The sequence below is a fragment of the Poeciliopsis prolifica genome, unplaced genomic scaffold (assembly GCF_027474105.1).
Source record: "Poeciliopsis prolifica strain line A6 unplaced genomic scaffold, Auburn_PproV2 SCAFFOLD003, whole genome shotgun sequence".
In the NCBI taxonomy this organism is placed as follows: Eukaryota; Metazoa; Chordata; class Actinopteri; order Cyprinodontiformes; family Poeciliidae; genus Poeciliopsis; species Poeciliopsis prolifica.
The window spans coordinates 18,165,624-18,188,698 of record NW_026562378.1 but is presented as its reverse complement, the minus strand read 5'-3'; the positions used below and the strand labels follow the sequence as shown (position 1 = coordinate 18,188,698).

Below are 23,075 nucleotides of genomic sequence, written 5' to 3'. Positions count from 1 at the left end.
CTTGGTTTTTGTCGTTTATTTCCAATTTACATTAATTAAAACTTAACAAAAACAAGTCATAATCATAGTAATAAAATAATAATAATAATGCTATTATTATTAATAATATTTCTATTATTAATAATAAAAAATATACACAACCTCACACATTTGAACCCTCTGTGCACTCAGTGTGTGTGTGTGTGTGTGTGTTTTTACATGGAAGCAGAGGGTGTGTGGTGTGTGAGGGGCAGGAAGGGACGCAGGATGAAGGGCAGCATATTGAGATTATGTAACCAAATATACCTATGTCAATTTGAAAAGATATTTGTAAATTGTAAGTTTAGATAATGGTTTTTTTTCCTGTGAGGTAGTTTTAAAAAGCCAAATCAAATGTTTGAAAAATAAAAATAAATTTGTCCCAAACTAAACTGATTACAAAACGTTATCAGTCATGTCTGTTCATGTAAGAAGGGTCATAAATTACAGTGAAATCCAAAAACCCAGAACAAAATGGTCTCTAAGGAATGCTCTCTCTCTCTTTCTCTTTCTCTCTCTCTACAAGTATAGAGTCACTATATTGGAGTATCAGGTTGCTTAAAAACACAAAACTTTTACAACAATAACACCGTTGACTTTATTATAGTACACAATAATTGTGATACACACTATGGTTGGAGAAACAGGAACAACTGGATATTCTATGGTATGCGGAAATGTTTTTGGTTTCAAAGAACAATAAATTCTTTATTGGTTTGTTACAAGATGATGGGATGATCATAAAACAGGAGGAAGTTGGTGGATGAGGCTTCTTTTTCTTTAATATATATATTTTTTATCACTTTGCAACAAACTCAGTCCTACCACACCTGGGCGTCTAACCTAAACAATAAATAAATAACACCAACACATTGTTCTCTCTTGTTCCCTGGTAAGCTCCTATTCTCTCCTCATATTTCCTCCATTTTGTTCATAGATATTGGGCATGTGGGGGTTGCTGTTCACAGAATGAAGAAGGGAGGGTTTAGGGAGTGGAGGGTGTCCTGGGGGGGATGGGGCAGAGATGACTGAAGGCAATGCTGCGGATGGATCACAAATGACAGTTTCTTGATGCCATTCAGTGCAGATTTCCTACCGAGTTCAACTTGGAAAAGCACTTTTTTATTTAGAAAACAAGTCCCATGTTTTAAAAAAGTGTCTTGATCCTTTTCACCAAAGCGTGCTCCTCTTTTGTTTCCTTTTTTTTTTTTTTTCAAACAGCCACTTTTTCTTCCTCTTCTTGACAGCTGCTCATTCTTTACAAGAAGCAAACTGGCCCAATGTCAACTCCAAACTCCTGGTCTGCACCACCAATATCCATGGGGGCAATGTCCACGATGGGCAGACGGGAGGTCTTCTGCGACCTGTATTCGAACACTGTCTTACCCCACTGTCCTGTGTGTCTCTGCAGGAGGGAAAAAAATTATACAATTATACAATTATAAATGTTTGCTTTCTATGGGGCAAACATTTGGTTTGCCCCATAGAAAGTACAAATATTGTACTAGCAGGACTGCATACCAAGCAGCCGTCTTCCATGACGCTGTAGGTGAAGCGGCTGTTGCCCTCGGCTCTGATCTCCACATCGTTGGAGCCTTGCAGCAGGACGGCCTTCTTCAGGTTGCTTGTTGAAGCATCCATGTAGGCCACGCTGTTCTTACAGTGGTAAGTGAGATTTTGGGAAGCCTCTGTCGACAGCAACCTCAGGAAAGTCATCTGAATGGAGGCAGTGTTGGGTGCCAGGCTGTCGTCACCATAACTGAACTGCATTGAACAGACAATAACACATCAGGTTATGTTCCTGGTGATTCATTGAGTGTTTTTAAATAAGCTAATGCTTTGAATGTTTGATTCCATGTATTCCAAATCTAAAAATTTATCGAATTTGTCACACAAATATTTTATTTATATTTAAAAGGAAGATTCCTATTCTATTTAGAGTCCGGTAGTGACCTTAAATTGTCATGTTTGATTTGAAGCTGTTTTGTATAATGTGAGTGTCCTGGGATGAAGCATTACCTTTTTAAAAATTCACCATGAAAAAGTTGCCTTTGAGTTTTAAGCCTTGCACAAACTAGAAATAGCTAAATAATGTAATCGAGTTTCTATTTGAAAAGCGTAAAGTCATATTGAAACCATGTATTTTTTTATGAAATGTTTGTCATATTGTGTGGTATATAATTCATTGTAAAGCACACTGGTATTTTTGTCTGGTAAAAAGTAAACAACACAAACACATAACTCTTTCATAGTCTGGACACAAGAGGTTGAACATCTCCTGCCCTGATTGCAGCTGGGAGGCATTCATGTGTGAAGACTTTGATGTCTGTAAGTGCTTTGGGGCCCACTAGATCACCCACTGCTCCTTGAGTAAGAATGAGACAGGCTTTCATGCTAGGCTCTCCAAAAGTTGTGACTAACATCAGAAAAATTTGCCAAATTTGCTGCTTGGCACTTCTCAAGAAGGGTCAGACGAGTCAATTAATAAAGCAACAAAGTTTCCAAGTTTGCTCTTTCAGTAAGAAAGTAAAGTTTATTTAGGAAGCGCTTTTCAATGATTTCAATGTTTGAGAACTGTTTTCTTTTTCATTTTATTTTTATATTGAGAAAATGTGTGTGAGTGAATGTTCAGGATAATTAATAGTTAATAGCAATAGTTAATGCCATTTTATTAATATTGTCTATGTCTTGTTTTGATCTGTTTTAGTGCAATACCATATTTTAGTCTTATTAATTGTACTTTATCAATGAAATGGAGTTGGAGTCACACTTATGTATGTTTTGTAGCAGTGGAGAATGTATACTTGTAAAGCAAAAAAAATTTTTTTACTTGTCGCTTGAATCATTTTATTTAACCTAAGCCTGTTTGAAAGATATTTTCCCTTTAAGTTTGACTTTCTAAATATCAATTCTGAACGTTTTGCCATGCAAAGCATTCATTTGTGCCATAAAGTAAACAGTACATATTACTATTTTACAAGCTAATAAAACTAAAACAGGTTGCAGATCTTACATGGAATCCTCCGTTCATTGTGTCTCCGAACCACACATGTTTGCGTTCTTTGCTCTTGCTGGACCACCAGTTCTTGCGAGGGATCTTGGCAGGTTTGGGGTTCACACAGGACTCCCCGGTTTCCATGTTGCAGAAAACTTTGATTGCATCTACAGTGCAGCCTTGATTTGGATCAATCCAGTACTCACCTACACAAAAACAGAGAAAAAAGCAACAGCCTTCAGGGTGACATCATTCTTTCTGCACAGCTTGAATGCCTTGTATATTTTTGCATAGTCTTGTAAAAACGGACTCTAAATCAGCACAAGGCAAATATTTTTCAGAGTAAACAAGATTTCAGTCAAATCCTTATTTTTCAAAACATTTATTTCCCCAGACTAGACCCAATCTGCATCATTATATCACCCCAATTCAGCCAATTTCTTGCGTTGTCACTCACCGCTCTTCCAGTCGGGGTGGCAGAGCTTCAGGTCTCTGCAGGTGCGGGCAGGATTCTTCTTGGATCCCTCTGGGCTGCGGATGTTCTCAATCTGGTTGTTGAGGGACTTGAGAGTGGCATCGACCTCTGCGTCATGTTGACGGAGATTCCCAGCAGCCTGGTCTGCTCTCATGTACCTCAGGGGGTCGGGAGACTTTTCTGTTTGACCCAGACCAGCGAAGGCAGACATGTCAATACCAGGACCGGGGGGACCAGGAAGTCCAGGGGGTCCAGGGTTTCCAGGAGGACCCTGAAAGAAAATTCAAAAAGTAAGAAGACATTTTATTTTACATCAGCAATTGTAGATTTTCTGTATCCTTGTGTTTTTCATTCACTTGATTATTCTTCATTCTCTTGAAAAAGACATGTACATGTAATTTTACACAATTTTCTGAAGAGGGCTTTTGCAAAGGTACAATTTTGAATAATAACTTCTACTGAATGCCAGGGTAAACAAACAGTACATGAAAAACAAGCACATCACAAAGTCTTTTCTCAATTCTCGATCCTCTTGAGTAATTATTTGGTCTTCCCTCTTGGAATGAGCAATGCAAGCAACATATTTAGTTGCTTCAATCTCCATTATTCTTCCTCATATGGGCTGTCTTAATAGTTAAATGATCTTTATTTCTCTTTCATTTTATTTCATGTAGAAAGAAAATGGAGAAAAAATAATGAATTGGGAAAACACATCTGTAACTTCTCCTGACTTGTCTGCTGTGTTTTTGGTTGCTTGTTCACTAAATGTTCTCCAACTAATCTCTGAGGCCTTCAGAGGACAGCAGGATTTTTCTCAGTTTAAACCCAGATGAACTCTACTTTCTTGTTAGGTTTAAATTCTGCACAGTACTGGGATTCATTTAGCGGTTTCAGAGTGAAGGAGGTTGAACAGAAAAAACAGATGCTAAAGAATGGAAGAAAACCAAAATGGTGAAATAAAGAATGCTGCAGAACAGAGGCGAAGCTGCGTAAATCATACTCTGTTCTCCTTGTATGCAATCTCAACCGTCTTTATGTAAAGGTTTTCATATCACGCACTGCACATTTACTTGCAGAAAGATTCAAAGTAAAAATCCTATTTCCATACAGTAGCACCAATACGTGCTACTTTGTGTTTAACTATCACATAAAATCCCAATAAAATACTTTGAAGTTTGTGGCTGAAAGTTCAAGAGGTGATGACACCTTTCACAAGAGTTGTGTGCAATAATTTCAACTGAACTAAAACAGCTAGCAGCATTTACAGCATCATTAAGGCTCATGAAGCTGCGCGGAGAAAGCTTCACTCTTTAGGCTGTTATTTATTCATGTTTATGTTGCCCATATCGCTGTCTTGGATAAGAAGTTGATATATACATCTATTTACCAAGATAATTAAGCATAAGATGCCATATATTTTATTCTGTAGAAGCTAGTTAGGAAAGTAAAACATGCTAAAAACAAACAATAAAAGGGGAGGTGATGTAGTACTCACTGCGGGACCAGAGTCTCCAGTACGACCACGAGGTCCAGGGGGTCCGATGGGTCCTGGTAAGCCATTTGACCCGTCTTTTCCAGCAGGACCAATAGGTCCAGGTGGTCCCTATAGAAGTACGGTTTGATATCATTTTTTATTCTAAAGCATGAACATAACTAGACTGATCACTCAGCTAAATAAAAAGAAATCAAGTTTCTTTTCAATTTAAAACCATTTTACTGCTTTAATTGCAACATGTTTGGTTGGGTTTGTACTCACTCTTTGTCCAGAAGGCCCAGCAGGTCCAGTGGCACCCTGGTCTCCAGGTTGACCCTAATGCAGAGACAGCACAGGAAATAAGGCCTTAATTATGAAACAAACATTGGAGTAGTGTAACAATGTTTTAGATTAGTTATGGTGTCTTACTGGTGGTCCAGGGAGACCCTGCAGACCAGTGAAACCTCTGTGACCCTTCTGTCCTCTCTCACCAGACTCTCCAGCTTCACCCTTATCACCACGGGGTCCTTGGGGTCCCTAAGAACAAGTTTAAAGCATGCAAATAAACTCTTATGTGTTGGTGACAGTTCTTAAAAGAAAGAATATAAACAATGAATATTCATTTCTATTTGATTGGAAGTTGCTCCAAGCTATCCATGCAAGATACATACAGGCATTCCTCTGGCACCAGCAGGTCCTGGAGGTCCAGCTGGTCCTTGAGCTCCCTAATAAAATGAAATGATAAACATATTAACACATCAGACTTGCCTAGAAGTTTAGGAATCACTAAGTATTTCACAACACACTAGTAATAACATTTGGTTAAAAAAAGCAACTGCTTCATGGAATGCATTAAATTAATATTATGCAAATTACAAAAGCAATAAAAGTTAATTTATGTCTTGGATATAAGGTCTATCAGGGATGAAACACAAGACTCCTTCTTAGTCTCCTTCAAGAAGGAAAAACTTTCTTGGTATTTGTAACACAATATGTCAATATTCAGCTGGCAGAAATGAACTTCATATAAATATTAAAACATAAAAAAACCTTTACGTGTTGGTAGATTAAAAAAAAAAAGCTTTTGGAAAACATGTGACTGTGTTTGAGTCATTACTCACAGACTCTCCTCTGTCTCCCTGTTTTCCGGTGGGACCGACTGGGCCGGGAGCCCCAGGAGCACCTGGAGCACCAGGAGCACCAGCAGGACCGGTGTTGCCACGGTCACCCTGCAGCAAAAAGAGTACAAGTTGGAAATCACAATAGCCAGGTCAATGTTTTTGACTTATTCCAGCCACCACTTTGAGGAGATTTTGTTAAATAAAAGTGACATAAAGACTGTGGAGACAGCAAGCGTGAATTCATTTGCTAAAATATATTAATTTCAAATGTCTTACATAAAAATGGAGTAGAAAGTTACAAAAATATTAGTTGTAACACTGACCCTGCTCTTTTAACAGCAAACTCTCCAAACATAACTTGCATCTAATCTTTCTTTGAACATTGTTTGGACTCTTCCATTTCAATTATTTCAATACAGTCAGTGTCCCTACAAGGTATCAACTCTTCCCTATGGCATGGATACTGTTATTGGCAGGATAATGAGTAGATCCTGCTCAGATTTGCCCAGGAAGGACCAGAAGAACATGGCAGAGATTAAGTGTTTCTCTGACTCATCTGGTAGAAATATAATGACATCTGTGGGATTCCATAAAGAATGAATGATCCAGTTATTTTATCCTGCAGAACTGTCAGTATTTCTCTGACAATTCTGACTTGCTTTGATGGTAATGGCAGGTGTGCATCATTGTCATCAAAATATACAGTAAAATCATACAACAGGTGATTTGACCTCTTGTAATTGTACCTTAATTCCAGGAGAACCATCTCTACCAGGAGGTCCATCAGATCCAGGATTGCCCTGTCAGACAACATGAAGGGTTAATTAATTCTAATTATGTGTCCTACTGAATGAATATTGGGTATATAATGAGTCCCACTGCAGCCAAATAATAGGACAACATGCAAATGGATGAGTGATGCAAAGTGTGGAGAATTTCAATGGCTCACATAAAACAGGAAGTGGATTGACAGCTGCGTATCCAGTCCAGAGATATTTACAATAATATTTTCCCAAGTCAAAGTCAAGTCTCAAGTGTTTGAAGGTCAAACTCTAAAGTCTTTGATGAGCATTTTCAGATGCATGCCATCTAGTCTCTCTTTAAGAATCCATTGTTGTAGGTTGGAAATTCAAAGCCTGTATGTTTTTTCTTTTGCTTATTTCAGCACAAATATTTAGCAAATACATTCTAATCTTTGAAAATGTAATAATCAAAAGCTTTTATGAGCTGCTTTAAATTACTCTGAAAATCAATGAGTCGCCAATTCATTAGAAATATAAATATTCAACTTTGTCTAAAGACAAAGTCTATTGTGACACCAATAGCAATACTTTTGAATTTTTAGGCTTGATAACAATTCTGACCTTCAGGTGTTTTATAGTATTTCCTTTGAATTTTTTCTTTTAAGAACATATTAACATGATAAACAGAAAAAATGTAAAAACCAATTTATGCACATTTTACCTAAATAAAGTGCAAAAAAATGTATCATATATGAGCATATCAAAACAAAATCATTTTAAAGGTAGTGTTGAGAAACTATTACATAAAATCAAAATAAAATTTCAAGACAGAATCTGAAACTAAAGTGTCGATCTCACCACACTAGTATTGATCTGCTCCTGGTTTCGCCTTGGTATCAATATTATCAATGTTTCGGATCAATCCACCCACTTCTATTGTCTGGACATTATTATAAAGCCACAGCTAATGTGAACACGCAACGATTCAACTTCATCCCTTTTGAAAGAAAATATACGCATATGGAGCCTGTTTGCCAACCTGCCTTTACTTCTGAGTCTGAGTCAAATCAGAAGTCTTTGACTCAGTTATGTGTCTGAAATTTGAATTTCCATTCCTGATTCAATGTGCCTGTGATTTTCCTTTACCTCTCTACCAGGTTCTCCAGCTGGACCAGTGAGCCCAGGTGGTCCGACTGGTCCTGGTGGTCCACGGTCTCCAGGACCACCAGCAGCTCCCTGCTTTCCAGGCTCACCCTGCCAGGAATAAGGACTCATTGTTACATGTTGAAAAATGAAAAAAAGAAATACAACTCTGTAAATTTTCACCAGCTTCAGGTTGCGTATACATTTAAGTATTTTTAACAATAGAAAGAAAGATAAATCTTCAGAGGAATCTAAAGATTTAATGAAAGAATTAGAAATACATAGCTAAGAAACTAAAAAGAAGAGCGATTCCTACACTCAAGATAGTTTTTATCTTCAACACTTTCTTGTGCTTGGACACTCACCATGGATCCTAATTTCACTGCTGTCGGTGCAAAATTGGAGTTTATACATATTCAAAATTTATTTGCTAACTCCAGAATTTTTTTGTAGCGACTTGTCATGTCATTATCTTTTATTGTATGAAAAAAAAAAAAAATTCTTAGTAGAATTGTGTTTTTTCTATTCTTTGTTCAGAAAAAAAAAAAAAAAAATCATCTAATCTCATTTAGATCAAATAATTTAAATACATACACTGATCTGTTGGGTTCAAACAGTTTAGAACTGTAACAATTAGTATTTGACCACAAAAGAAATCACACTTTGCATTTTATTTGATCACCAAAGCTATGTATTCGGAGAACATAAAGCCTAATCTGCAGTCCCATCTGTCACTGAAAGCTCATTCCTTGGTGGGTTTATTTTGATTTACTGGAATCCCCTTCATGCACGCTGGTGAATAATTGATGGTGGGGACATGCCCGCTGAGATGTTGTAAGTAGGGGACGTGGTTCATGTCATATATAAAAAATGCTGGATGTAAGCAGGGAAAGTTCTTCAGTCACATGTCGAGGTGTAATCTCCATCAGACAGAAACATGAGGGGAAAAGCCCGGGTTGATGTCAGATGAGTTCTGACTGATCAAATTAGGACACAGCAGATTGTCAGTCCAGAGCACATCTGCTGATTCCCCACATTTACTTTACAGAATGCCAAAACAGTCAGTATTGTGCTCATATGGCAGATTCATTAATATTTATTAACAGCTGTGACAGCAGGGTTGATGATGCTTTCACCTTCTGGCTGTCTGCCTGTGTGTGTCTTGGCCTCGAAAGACAATGTTTTTGTGGAGACATGCACACCCTTGCAGGAGCTGGGTGTCTTTTGAAGGTGTTTATGTGTCTGTTAAAACCTTGCAAAAGAAACTGGCATAAGATTTTATTGGTGCATGTCTAAAATCACAATGTGGACTGAGTTGTGTTTTCAATTTAGCATCCCAAGACCTAATATTTGAGTTTGTGTACCTTTTTATATTTTAAAGTTGTATTTGTTTTGTTCATTTGTCTAAGAAAAAAAAAGTTATGTATTTAAAATATGCTACATCACATTTTACATCTTCCTCATGACCAGTTTTATAACAGCCCAGTAAAGGTCATCCTCTCACCGGTCTGACTCAACTGTTTGAAATATTTTAATATGAATTAGAAGAAAGGACAAGCAAAGTATGTCTGATGACATATAATGTGCTCTTGTTTTGATTTTTTGTTTGTTTTGTGCTTTTTTCTGCTCACGTTTAAATTTATGTCTTTTTTTTCTGCTTTGTTCATCTCCACCTGTATTTCACTTGTAGAATATAGTTTTGAATCTATGTGCTTGATCATGTGATTTCATTTTACTTACAGAAGGTCCAGGCAAACCAGGGAAACCTCTTTCCCCCCTCTGTCCAGGCAGACCAACAATACCGCGCTGTCCAGCCAATCCCTGAGGACCTGAGGGACCTAGTGGACCCTGAGTGGAAAATAAAAACAACAGAAAACTCATCGCTACTGTGGTATACGTCTCTCACATAACACATCTTGAGCCACTTGGTCATTATTTTTTTCTTATAAATCACTTCCGAGGCGTGATAGTGTATGTCTTCCATCACTCTCGACGCAATATTTTATTCCCAGTCGGAGTTGCAAATGAATTTCTCCATCACCTCTTTGGTCTACGTCATCCTCAGCTCCAGAGGCTGCCCTGTCAAAATGTCTTGCAGCTCCTGAAATCATGTTCACAGTGAACACCTGACTGTAAGTGACAGCTGAGATGCACCATGAGGCAGACAAAGCTTTGATGCGCCAATGCTATGCTCAGGATTTTACACTCAGGATGAAATCTATAGGAAGAGATGGACTCAATACAGCACTGTCTGAGAGTTGGAGCAGGATGCTCCCACCCTCCCTCCGCCCTCAGGACACAACCTGTCATTATCTTGACAGAACTTGTCATCTATTTGTAACTGGTGTGTATGTGTGTTTGTGTGCAACTCTGAAGTAAAAGGCTGGGGTTCCATTCTTACACTGTCACCGGATTGTGCTGCCTTGTGCCGTCACATTTTAGCCTGCTATTAGAGTCAGTGATGGACACTGACAGCTCTGTGTATTAGTGGTGAGCGTGTCCATTACTGCTAAAATTGGCTGTCCGGCTTGAAAGGAAAACATAAAAGTGGCTCAAAATGCAGAAAACAAATACATTTAAATATTTTCTTCTCTTTAGACTTGCACCTACATGCAACATTAGGTGGGTGCAACGGGAACCATAGTGTTATTGTCAGCCTAACAAGGTCACAGATTTCCACATTATGTAAAAGCCTGTCTCCTGGTGCTTATAGGAGGAGGTGCAGCACACTCACAGGAGGACCGTCCTCTCCAGGGTCGCCCTTCTCTCCTGGAGGTCCTGCAGGACCGCGTAGTCCAGCATCACCCTGTCTGCCTGGAGGTCCACCGTCTCCTCTCACTCCTTTTGGTCCGTCTTTACCAGGGGGGCCAGCAGGACCTGCAGGTCCAGGGTTACCCTACCAACAAGTTGAATAAAACATATAAAGTAGATCTCATTTTGAGCTTAAGTTGACAGATAAATATTATCCATACACAGCGACAATAAAAAGTATTTTCAACATTTTGACAAGGCTAAAAGCTCAAGGACACACTTTATTGTTAGGAATTATCTAAAGAAAGTTGTGCTGCTTTAGACAAACAGTTACGGCAAAGTGTGTGTGTGTGCGTGTGGATGTCGGGTCAGGAAAGGTAAATGCTTTACAGTTACTTATAGAATAGCAAATCAGGCTGGGAAAATGAACCTAATATTCTAAAGATCAGCATTTGATACTTAACTCAAATTGACAATGTCAAAAACTACCACTATCCAACCCCATCATACACTATCTACAATTCCATCGTTAAAAAAGAGGGTATATTTCTATCTAATCACTGGATCACTAGATTTTATTAAATTATTTCAAATAATAGTGAAGGTTATTTGCAGGAGAGATGCCTTAGTGTGGTTGTTATTAAATGTCAGTTATCCCAAATGAAGATGACCTTTGGAGTCCTTCAGAGGTTTATTTTTAGACCTCCCATCTTTACTTTGTATTTGCCATGTCTGTGACATGTTATCTGCAGACATAGTATGATTTTTTGTTTCCATGCTGATAGCACACAGTTTATATTTCTTTTAGCCTAAGAGGCAGGAAACACATTTATCCAAGATATCAAAGATGGCACAAAACGCCCTGCAGCTATACTTCAACCCAAATTAATTTATACCTCCAACAGAGTCAGGTTTATATTAATAGTTTATTGCGACCAGCATCTGTTTCTGACTGGAAGTCAAATCAAAGATAAGAGGAGTTATGAAAAAGCTGATAAGCATTTCTAAATATTTTTCCAGCACTTTTTTCTTGTCTGTGTGATTGGATTTATGCTGCATTATATTTAATTAATAATACTACTGTTTTCATTACAGAGTTAAGTAGAGTGAACAAAGCGGTGAACTTACGTTGGGGCCAGGAGGTCCAACTCGCCCAGCAGCTCCAGGGAAACCAGTGGCACCCTAACAGAGTACGCAATAGTATCGTCACTCAGAAATGTCATATAAGTGAGAGCAGCAAGTTAACAAGAAGCAGCCAACAAAATCATATATTTTCAAAAAGACACTTACAGGAGGACCCTGGGCACCTCGAGCACCTTTAGGTCCAGAAACACCTGTAGGACCCTAGGATCAAAGCAGAACTGTAAATCAGAACATGATCTTATTTTTTTTGTTTTGTTTCATGAACATTTTTATGTTTCATGGCAGGTGTAGAACAATTCATTACTGTTTGCTGTATATGAATGTTCAACAAAGTGATAAAAAGGAGATTTCTGCTTGATTGTCACTTATCAGAATAAAGTGACAATCAATCAGGAAGTGCCTCTGCTTTCCCTATAGCAGCAGTCAAGCAGCCTTTAGGGTTAAATCCCCATTCATTTAGATCCGAACAAAGCTAAATGTTGCAGATTAGCAGCTGGGTTGATAATGAAACTTACCGCAGGGCCAGGGGCACCGGATGGTCCTTGGGGTCCAGGGGCTCCAGCATCTCCCTTCTGTCCAGCTTCTCCCTGCTCTCCCTTGGTTCCAGGCTGACCATCGGCTCCCTAAGAATAAAACAAGATGTGTATACATCAAGCTTTTTCTCATTTTCAGCATTTAATAAGCATGATGTAAACTAGTGATCAGTTGATTTTGTATGTTGGTTTCTGCACTTCTGACTGAACACTGACATATGTCTCTATTAGTTCTACAAAACTTAAAAACTGAATTTTATTGGCGACTTTTCCTTGCAAAAAGCTCCTGCTCAGCCAGACTGGATGAGGAGGGTCTGTGACCAATATTTAAGGTCCCAATTGTTCTTGGGCCATTCCAGCAAATGCATATGCTTACATACAAACTGTATTCACATATGCTGTCCAAGGCCAGGCTGTATTTCTCAGGTCTTTGTTCTGCTAGGAGGTGAACCTCTGCCTATATTTTAAGTTATTTCATGTCCTGTTGTCTCTGTTAGGAATAGTTTCCACACTGCATGTTTGTACCATCCCCATGCTTCACAGTGGAGAAAGTGTGTCCAGGATGTTATGAAGGTTTTTAATCTTTGTTACCTCACCAGAGCACTTCTTTACAAATATTTATATCATCATCTACATGGCTTGTAGTGCATTCTAAATGACAACCCTTGTAATCTACATTGAACAATGGCTGTTTGCATTCCCCTTTTCCATAAAAGCCAGATTTGTGGAGTGAATGACTAATGGTTGTCCTCTTGACAGAGAGCAGTGGATCTCTGCAGGTCCTCCACCGTTAACAAAAGCATTTTGACGGCGCTATGATTAATGCTCTCCTTGCCTGGACTGTCAGCTTAGGTTGTCAGCTACATCTTGGAGGGTTTGCAGTTTTGCCACAGTCTTTACGTTTTTGGATGACAGACTATACAGAGCTCAGCGAGAAAACCCTCCATAAATCCTTCTTTCCACTTCACTTCACAATTAACCACTAGTTTGCACTGGTCTATCACATAAAAGTTCAATGAAATGCACTGAAGTTTGTGGCTGCAGCTTTACAAAATGTGAAATGCTTCAAACGACATCAATCTTTTTGCACAGCCCAGTAAGCAGATGTAAACTTGATTAAAAATGTGACAGGCTCCAAGGTAAAACTGACAAAAGCTTTAAAAAAAAGGCTGCACAAACTTTTGGTTGTCTGTCTTCAGTGTTTCGGGTGATAAGCTGTGATGTTACAGTATGTAAGCTGTGAATAGAGAATATTTACAGAGGTTGCAGGAGTATTCAGGCTGACATAAAATCTATAATTAATCATAGTTGTATTCTGTAGAGGAAAAAGCCTTGAGATAAATGTTGTTCTAACAAATATATTGATGAAATCCATTTGAAAGGATGCGGCTTACGAAAACCATTCCAGGGATTTCTGTCTGGAGTATAAAAATAAAATAAATGATAGAAGCTATGGCTTCTGAAAGTCTGTAAACTCATATATTTCCACATAATTATACACTAAAGAAACAGGACAGAGTAATTAAACTGGCAAAGGCAGCGTCACATCTGAGTGTTTTCAGATAGTGTCAATGAAAAGGAAATGATGTGTCAGGTAGATGTCATGTCATAATGTGGAGAACGTCTCTGTTTTATAGGGAAAGGGAAGTTAATGAAACCTGGATTCTCACTTCTACGTGATCAAAATGGCAACTTTTTTTTTTGTCTTCTCTCATTAACACAGAGAATGACAAATGATGCCAAACCGATTTCAGTGCAGTAATCCAATTATAAAGATGAAAAGGATGTGTGCAGTTTCAAGTTTAAAGCATGTTGAGAAATTTACTTTAATGAGAATTTGGAGGCTAATAAGCTTGCTAGACTGACCACATTTAATTTTAGTAATTATAGTTGAAAAAATATTTTCACGCTAACATCTTGTGGACAGTTGGTCTTTATTCAGATATTTTCTTCTGGTAAGACATAGTGATTTCACTCCACTGTCGCCGCATGCTTGCTAAGGCTGAATGATTCTCAATGACTTGACCAGACCTCTTTAGACAGATGACTCCTACCTTTTGATAATCAATAATGAAGTGACACCGATGATATTTCATTATACTATGAATGCATTGAGTAAAGTTGGATCTGAATATGTTACTGGACTGTACTGGAGTAATTTAGATGGATTAGAACTGAATTTAGATCTAAAATGTATCTAGAGAGTATACAAATATTTGTATATGAATGTTTACAAATTACCTTGAGATTCAAATAAACTGAATTCAGATTATCTGAAATTGTGTGAGATCTGAGCGAAAAATTCAAAGGAACTCCTAACAGACTGAGAGTATTATTGTGTTTTAAGCTTAGAACAGCAATCTGGTTGCAGTAACAATAAATGTAGTAGAGTGTAAATTACCTATGGTCAGTGTGTGCTTAGGGGTATGCAGAATATCATGATAACCAGACACACATCCTGAATCAGTATAAGAAAAGTTTATCTTTCATCTTGGATTAACATGTAAAAAAAGATATCAAACAAAATAGAAGTTTGTTATTGTGATCTATTATGCGTAAAATTTATGTACGTTTTTCTATTTGGGGACAGTGAAGTGTATCTTCTCCTATTCTGCATTAGAATGTATTATATTTTAGAAAAATAGAGTTGGATTCTGTAGATGAAGCTGGGTGTTTACATAAATTATATAATTAGGCAGTATATTTAAATATATATTTTAGCTATAGGTATGAGAAAATAGTCTGATGTGTCCACCTGTAATGGAGTCACATTATCTACAGCTCCCAACATCATCAAAAGAATCGAACTACATCAAACATCTCAGGGGGACAAGAGGCAAGGTGGCGAATGGAAAATCTATCCTGAGTGCCTGTGATCTATAGGGCCTCAGGCAGCACTGCAGCACAAACAAAAACATTTCTTCCAATGGAGAGCAGAGTTCAGGAACACTTCTGAAAACAACCATCTTAGGACAGTTACTCAGTGCATCAAAAAAACAAAACAAAACAAAACAAAAAAAACACACAAAATACACTAGATACCAAGGCAACGATGCTCATCTTTCAAGAGTGAAATAAGATTAAATATATCAGGTACTTTGAGTAAATTGAACTTATAATTTTGCTTTTGAAATTTATAAATCCCATTTGTGGACTATTTGAAGTCAACAACAAAACATCAAAGGTAGCAGTATCCTTTCTAATAGGGCAACATGGACTCCATTTACAGAAATAAGTGACATTTACGTTTATGGTTTTCTCTGTTTACTGACCTACTGAATCCTCTAACTGTCTATTTTCATTTAAGGTTTTGCTTATTTTAATCAGGTAATTCTGCACATCAAACAATAGTAAAACAATAGTACAAACATCTGAGTCTCTACACTGACCTGCTATTACAGTTAAACTCTGTCTTTCTCACTTTCAAGCATTTGTTGTTTACATTACTATCATAAATATAATCAAGTTGCACGCTACAGTGAGTAATTATTACAATTTATAATGGGATTGGAATCTCTAACATTTATTTTTTTCTATTTTTTTGTTCTCCAGTCAAATTTTGCAGTACAAGACAATATTAGGACAATCGTATTCTTGTTTTTAATTAAACTTACAGGAGATCCAGCAAACCCAGCAGGCCCCGGAGGTCCCGTCTCTCCTCTGTCTCCCTGAAAGATGAAGATAAGGCAAAAACGTTCATTGAAAGAACATTCCTGTTCTCTCAGTTATCAAAGAAGATTTGTAACCTTATGACTAATGAAGATTCTAAATAATTAACTCAAGTACAGTTAATGCACCTTATTGTATAGCTGAAACTGTTAATTTTTTTAAATAAATTTAAACTGTCTGGAAAGGCAAAACTCACAGGTGCACCACGAACACCTGCAGGTCCAGATGGTCCAGCAGGTCCAGATTCACCCTACAAGAATCACATATATATCACCAGCAAAACACGTGATATAACTTGTTAATATGCAGTCAGTGGCTGCTTCATAGCTTTAATTGTTTATTTCAGCAATAAAGCGCTTCCAAAAAGAAAGAAATATTACTTACCTTCTCGCCATTTGGACCACCAGGACCAGGAGGACCAATTGGACCAGTAAGACCCTGCAAATCAGAAAGAAAAACAATTAATATTTATTTAGCTTGTTGTGATCGCTTGTTGTGATCGCTTGTTGTGATCGCTGAAAAATATTTAGCTTGTTGTGATCGCTGAAAAATTAAGACTCTTACTTTTAAGGCCAATTAAGCATTGGCCATTGAAATTGTTATGTCCTTTCAATTATTTTTAGGAAGTTATATTATTTATAAAAAATGTAATAAATGACTATCCCATACTCTGGCGCCATCTTTGCCGGGAGCACCTTCAGGTCCTTTCTCTCCAACATCACCCTGCAGGGAGAAGAGGTTAATAAATAGTCAATCAATCATGTGTTATGTCCAACTATCCTTCATTTTTAAAAGACATGGTGCCATCAGAGCTTACTCTGTCTCCTTTGGGACCAGGAATGCCAGCAGCTCCTCTCTCTCCTGGCATACCCTGCAGGCCTGGTGGACCCTGAGCTCCTGGACCTCCGGCAGGCCCAATGGCTCCCTGTTTCAGATCATGGATTAAAGCAGACAGCTCAGACTCGGAGCAGCAGTGAGTTGAGACAGTCATTAAAAACATACTTCAATCTTTCAGTTCATGAATAACTCTTTGAAAGTTTCTGCACCAGGTGCTTACATCTAATTCAAAAAGAGACTTTTGTGTTTTCTGACACATTTTCAATTGCTTTTGCTAAAACTTCTCAGTTGGTTGAAAACATAATAAAATAATGATGACATCTCAGGGTGAGAAAAAAAAAAAATCTGTCTTCTTCATCAAAAAACCAAACCCATTTCTGATGTGGTGCTTTGTTTCCAAAGCTATCAAAGGACTGGAAAAATAAAAGAACTTGATCCAAATTACACCAAAGTAGAAGTAATACCTTATGTTTATAAGTCAGTCACTTAATCACAAATAAAATTAGAGTTATATGTAGCCCTTTATTGCTCTTTTAGTAAAAGAAAGGTGAGTCTTGTCAGGACAAACTATTCTGCAGATCAAAGGCAAAAAACCCCAAAACAAATTATGGAAAAGGCAGTCTTTGATTTTTATTTTTAAATTTTTTTTGAAGTGGCTGCATCAGGCCCACTCCTGGTTAGAACTTGTAAGATTTATACAGAGTCTATTCTGCTCGGCTTCAGATGCACAGCGTATCTCGATCCTATCTCGTGTTATTACGGCTAACAGCAGGGCTAACGCTGCAGCAATTTTTCCTTTGGGTACTTTCAAGCTACTGTTTACTCAAGGCCAAGGGAGTGACGTGCAGAGCAGTGGGGCTTGTGCAATAAATCTGATGCTTTCTTTTTTTTAATACCACCCACAGAATGTCTGTTCACCCCACCCCCATCACCATCATCGTACTCATGCTGGCTCTAATCCTCATCCTGTCTATCCGCTCCTGTCTGACCTCACAGAAAAAAAAAAATCTATAAACTGGGATTAAAATCTGAGCGGATAATAAACCGAACGATAGAGAGCTGCAACTGCTGGGAGCTCTTTCCACCCTCGAAAGTGACAAATTACTACTGCAGAAGGAATTGACAGAGATGCAAAAATGCATGATTTGAATAAAAAACTGAGGTTTCCTGTTTTTATTGCACAGACAATAAAAACATCAGCAAAGCTGATGGCATTGGACAGTACATAAACTAGGAAAAGAAATATGAGCAAGAGGGAGAGATTTATAAGGTCCAGAAGTGCAACAATCCAAGTCTGGACATTTGCTGGAACTCTAACCGTAGCACAAGTAAAACAACTTTTTCAGGTCTTAAAAACAGCAGCAGGGATGCTTTGTCAAACTCAATTTGGATTATTTTTTGAATTTCAGGGTACAATTAGAAACAGAACCGAGTTTTTCCCTCAGAACCCCTTTTAATAACCTCAAACCCATGAGCTACAATTTGGTAAGAGCTGCCTCGGAGTCACTAAGGCACCACAAAGTTAATTCCCTTTTATGAAATGAAATGTTCGTCATCAAGAATACTGAACGGGGGTGCTGTTTCATGACCCAGAGGTAATTTAGACTTCCATTAGACTGTCATCTTCTGACAAATCACCAGACAATTAAGAACTAGATTGGGGTGAGGTAACTCTCCCAATAACGTTCTTAGGAAATCACCAAAAGTAATATTATATAAAACACAAAAACAGAAAATGTAATTAGTCAGTCACTCATCTCCTCAGGTTGCTCTGTGTCGGCTGTGATAAAAATGCCTAATAACAGGTTTGCTAGCTGTGTAGGCGCACCTGATCGAAACCTGTTTACTGGATAACAATCCTGGTCTGAACTCTGAACTTCACCTTGGGTCCGTCAGTTCCAGGAGTTCCAGGCAGACCTCTGGGCCCCTGCAAACCTTGCGGTCCAGCAGCTCCTCTCTCTCCTGGAAAACCACGCTCTCCCTGAAAAGGGGCACAGCAACAATTAAAAACCATCAGTAGCACACAGAAAAAGCAACTATTGGCTAGAAATGGATAGGGAAACTAAAAGCTAAAATACTTTATTGATTTGAAGCCACATTATGTATGAGCTGGCATGTCCCCCTGGCAAATCTCTTTGGATGCCCTTACTGAGTGAAAAACACTCAGTAAGCTATTTTCAGTGGCAGAGGTTTACAAATGAACAGACATGTAAGAAGCAGTTTAAAAGGAAATAAAACATGTTGATTCAGTCTGTTGGAAAGTGAGAGAGAGCAGGACGTTTTGCAAGTTTGTTCTGTTTTACATATTGAGTTTTTCACCCCATCAAAAAATGTTTACAGCCCTTTGGAAATCTGAGATCTAAAGCAAAGATCTATTTCACCAAGAAATGTTGACCACTCTAACCAGGCTAATATAAATGAGTGTAAAATCCTGCAATTCTTACTTTGAAATATCTGTGTTTTACAGTGATTTTTCTCTCACACACAAAAGATATGGCTTTGCTTCTGCTTGTAATATCACTAATGACAGCCAAAGGCTTTTCGATGATGCTCATGTATCTTTTTGCGTTGAAATTGGCCAAACTAAGAATCGGCAGGTAAAAAGTTGTCAAAAATCAGATATCAGAAATTGACCATAACCTTTTAATGACACATCTTTATAACCCTTTGTGGTAACTACCTGACCGACCAGTTTAGGTGAAATTGAAGGGACTTACTCTGGGTCCAGTGGCACCAGCAGCTCCAGCTTCTCCTGGAACGCCCTAAAGGGACAAGCAGACAGTAAAGAGCAGAAGATCAGGATGTTTGAATGTCAACAGTGCAACTATTGAGTGTAGAATTATATTGCTCTAATATAAATGCTCTCTGACTCATGTTAACAGAAGGTAATTGATAACTTTTAAAAAATATAAGCTATTTTTTTTGCTTTTTGCTTTTGGTGTCAAAACCTTTTAAGCAGAACTTGGTTAAAGTTAGAACAGCTGCAGGTTCTGATAAAGATGAACTGTGTTTAAGCTTCTGTCTGAAAACTGCTGCTGTTTCTCCTGGCACTATAATTAGCATGGAGAGTAAGGGGCAGCAGCCACCTACGTTTGAGGCAACAGGAGAGAGCAGAAAAACTCTCCTGTTGAAATACTAAACTGCAGCAAAAGCACATTTTTCTTGGATGCAAATTCTAACATATTTTGCAAAACACTTGATGAAGAGATGGCTAAAACTAAATCTCCACTTTTTGTTAATATAAAAGCCAGCATTGCAATGTTGTACAGCTAGATACAGCAGGAGTTTAGAAAAAGACACTGAACTTTTTTCTAAACATAGATTTAGAAAAAAAGAAATATGTTGACAGATTTATTTATTTCTGTAAGCCATGACACACGTTATTATTTAGAATCTGGAGATACCAGGAGAAACAGGAGTGTTTCTCCTAGTGCCACTACGATAATAAGAGTAGTGGGATCCCCACTGGTTCTGCCAAGCCCGATCCCTTGGCAGTGGTTTCGCTGGATGGGAGTTAGGGAATCTCGTTCATCCATTCATGCGCGTCACTAATTAGAGGATGTGCATGTTTACACTGTAAACCAGTGTAAACTAATGCATAGCTGCAGAAAGATGTAAGAACGTTTCTGTGAATTCCATGCAAAGCTTGTTTTTCTGTGTTACTGAGCAAGTTGTGACCTTTCAACTGTACTCAAAAAAATTGTACCAACCTGGTCTCCCGGTTTGCCTCCCTCACCGGGAGGGCCAGGAGGTCCTGGAAGACCCTGCACAAAGAAAAGTAGAAGAAATGGTTGACAGATGAACTCCTGAATCCAGAAAATTAACTATGGAATTCATATCATTCAAAAAGCTAAATAAATGAATTTAAGTATAAATTAAGTATAGACTGACCTGGAAACCAGAGGGACCAGGCTGTCCTTGCTCTCCTCTCTCACCAGCAGGACCCTAAACACACAGTCAATTAATGCAATTCATGTAGATTTTATGATGATGAAAAAACATCAAAACATGTCACAATGATGTCATGAATCTCCTGAGAAATATTCTTTTAGGTGAAATATGCATTAATGCCTTGGAAAAAAAAAATTCATGTTGGCTGCTGGTTTGTGAGTCACTTTTGCCATCCCATAATACTCAGACATAAGTGTCAAGGACTTTTTTTGTTCCAGACAGAGCTATTGTAGACCTCGTCTGGGGAAATTGAGATACTGAATGATGTTTCCAAGTGCAGACTTCTAAAAGGAAGCGATAGCATCAGTGTTGAAGCTGAACTCAGTCGGGTGGGGGGATGAAAATACATACAGCAGGGCCAGGGGGTCCAGCCGCGCCCGTTTCTCCATCTTTTCCAGGAAGACCCTGAAGAGAGGGAAAAGATAAATATCATGAGTTTAGCCAAAGCCAAAGGTGATGCTATTAGCTGACAGACATCTCAGAGTTATAACTGAGCTTTTTCAACACAATTCTCCAGCCGAGTCAGAGTTCAATAGAAAATGACAGATACATGCAATAGAAGATGTGCAAAATGCTGGGCTTTGAACTGAAAATAATCTAAAAATAGTTGCTTTCCACAATTAATCAATACTTCATACTGATCTTTGTGAAAGAAATTCTACCATGTACTTTATAGCAGACACTATATGGTATTAGCAATATGATTTCTTCCTTAAAATCCTCAGAAATAAATTTTCGCATATTAATTAACACAGAAAACATCAACTTACTCTCAGACCAGGAGCTCCGGCCAGTCCTTTCTCACCAGATTTGCCAGATTCACCCTGTTAACAGTAAAAATAAGAAGCACCTGTCAGTCAATAAGCCACTGCGGCCGAGCTCAGTGCTGCACCTATTTATAGAGAGGAGAAGCTGCATATGTTGCTGCAGCAGAGCAAGTCAGATGGTGGAGCTAATCCAGTCTACTGTATGATTTTGTCTCAGAAATATATTTTCAGAAAATCATCTATCATTTGCACTATGTTCAAACAGATACAATGATCAGATAAATACTCTTGTCACATAGAGGACACATTTAACTTTGCTTGCAAGACTTACAGTTGCTCCTTTGGGTCCAGGGAACCCCATGACACCAGGCTGTCCTCTGGCTCCCTGAGGGCCGGGGGGTCCTGGACGTCCGTCCTCACCTGGAGCTCCCTGGCAAATTCATGATAAAATCAAATCAAATCAAAGACACAAACAGTGGATCAAGATTGAAATGTTTAAGACGTGACAGAAAAGCTAAAGTTCCAGAGACATAAAGCCAATGTTGAGGGAAAATATCAAATGAAGATAGAAAATGTCTGAGCGGAGTCAGAATGATTTATTAGTGAGTTTTCATGAAAATGTTGTGGCTATAATCACATTAAAGCAGATGAATAATGGCTGTGCACATTTTGTACAGTTAAAACTGAATTACAAATCCCTTCCTGGGTGTTTTATCTGAGATATTAAACAAACACACGGATGCGTGGGCTGACAGATTAGAAAAAATATAAACACATTACATTTTCTTTTATTGTTTAGTGGATAATATAGTCCTATTAGAGACAAAACCTTGCAATTGTTTGCAGCTTCTATGGGGCTGAATGACATGAAAGTGTGTAAGTGGAAATGTTCACCACCTCTCATTTAATTTGGACAATGCAAGTTTATGGAAGACTGCTACAACTTTAAAGAAGCTCTTTATTGAGAAAAAACTATTATTTGTTCCTGGTCATTTTAGCCTTTTGTAATTTCAATTTGCATCCTTTTATACTATGTTTGGTTGTAAAATGGAATCATAAAAGGGATCATTTTGGAAACAAATGTGTTTTTATGTCTTCATATAAAAATGTCTGCCAACAGTTTGTTCTGAGTTGGTCCAAACAGTGTTTAGAATTGAAATAATTGAAAATATAAAGTCATAGGAAGGCTTTGGAAAATTGTGTACAGATAAATTAAACTGCATTTCAAGTTTAGAAGATCTCTGAGTTTCTTTTCTTAACTAAAAGAGAAATAAAGTATTAAATAATGAAATGGAACAATAGTGAGATAAATAGGAGCACACAGAGTTCATTCAAAATTAATAACATAGTTGTATTTTCTGTTAAATATTAGTTTTAAAGCACATCAAGGTTTGTTTAAGTCAGTATTACAGCTAACAATGAGCTAACAATTAAAAAAATAAAAAATACACCAAA

The 23,075-nt window shown here is 37.9% G+C and overlaps 1 protein-coding gene across 2 annotated transcripts in view; it reads right to left on the bottom strand.

The window, feature by feature from the left end:
- Position 1: 1 nt before the first annotated feature.
- Positions 2-23,075, bottom strand: part of col2a1b (collagen, type II, alpha 1b) — a 49,576-nt gene continuing 26,502 nt past the window's right edge. For both annotated transcript variants that reach the window (XM_055023353.1, XM_055023354.1), the window contains 28 exons: positions 21,952-22,050; positions 21,624-21,677; positions 21,205-21,258; positions 20,794-20,847; positions 20,613-20,666; positions 19,620-19,664; positions 18,785-18,883; positions 16,883-16,990; positions 16,735-16,788; positions 16,450-16,503; positions 16,262-16,315; positions 16,011-16,064; positions 12,379-12,486; positions 12,011-12,064; positions 11,849-11,902; positions 10,704-10,865; positions 9,710-9,817; positions 7,973-8,080; positions 6,830-6,883; positions 6,084-6,191; positions 5,634-5,687; positions 5,392-5,499; positions 5,245-5,298; positions 4,984-5,091; positions 3,471-3,759; positions 3,032-3,219; positions 1,540-1,782; positions 2-1,423 (listed from right to left, as the gene is read on the bottom strand). In XM_055023353.1, the coding sequence (XP_054879328.1) occupies positions 1,277-1,423; positions 1,540-1,782; positions 3,032-3,219; positions 3,471-3,759; positions 4,984-5,091; positions 5,245-5,298; positions 5,392-5,499; positions 5,634-5,687; positions 6,084-6,191; positions 6,830-6,883; positions 7,973-8,080; positions 9,710-9,817; positions 10,704-10,865; positions 11,849-11,902; positions 12,011-12,064; positions 12,379-12,486; positions 16,011-16,064; positions 16,262-16,315; positions 16,450-16,503; positions 16,735-16,788; positions 16,883-16,990; positions 18,785-18,883; positions 19,620-19,664; positions 20,613-20,666; positions 20,794-20,847; positions 21,205-21,258; positions 21,624-21,677; positions 21,952-22,050 (2,730 nt within the window). In that variant the 3' untranslated portion in view covers positions 2-1,276. The remainder of the gene's footprint in view (positions 1,424-1,539; positions 1,783-3,031; positions 3,220-3,470; positions 3,760-4,983; positions 5,092-5,244; positions 5,299-5,391; positions 5,500-5,633; positions 5,688-6,083; positions 6,192-6,829; positions 6,884-7,972; positions 8,081-9,709; positions 9,818-10,703; positions 10,866-11,848; positions 11,903-12,010; positions 12,065-12,378; positions 12,487-16,010; positions 16,065-16,261; positions 16,316-16,449; positions 16,504-16,734; positions 16,789-16,882; positions 16,991-18,784; positions 18,884-19,619; positions 19,665-20,612; positions 20,667-20,793; positions 20,848-21,204; positions 21,259-21,623; positions 21,678-21,951; positions 22,051-23,075) is intronic.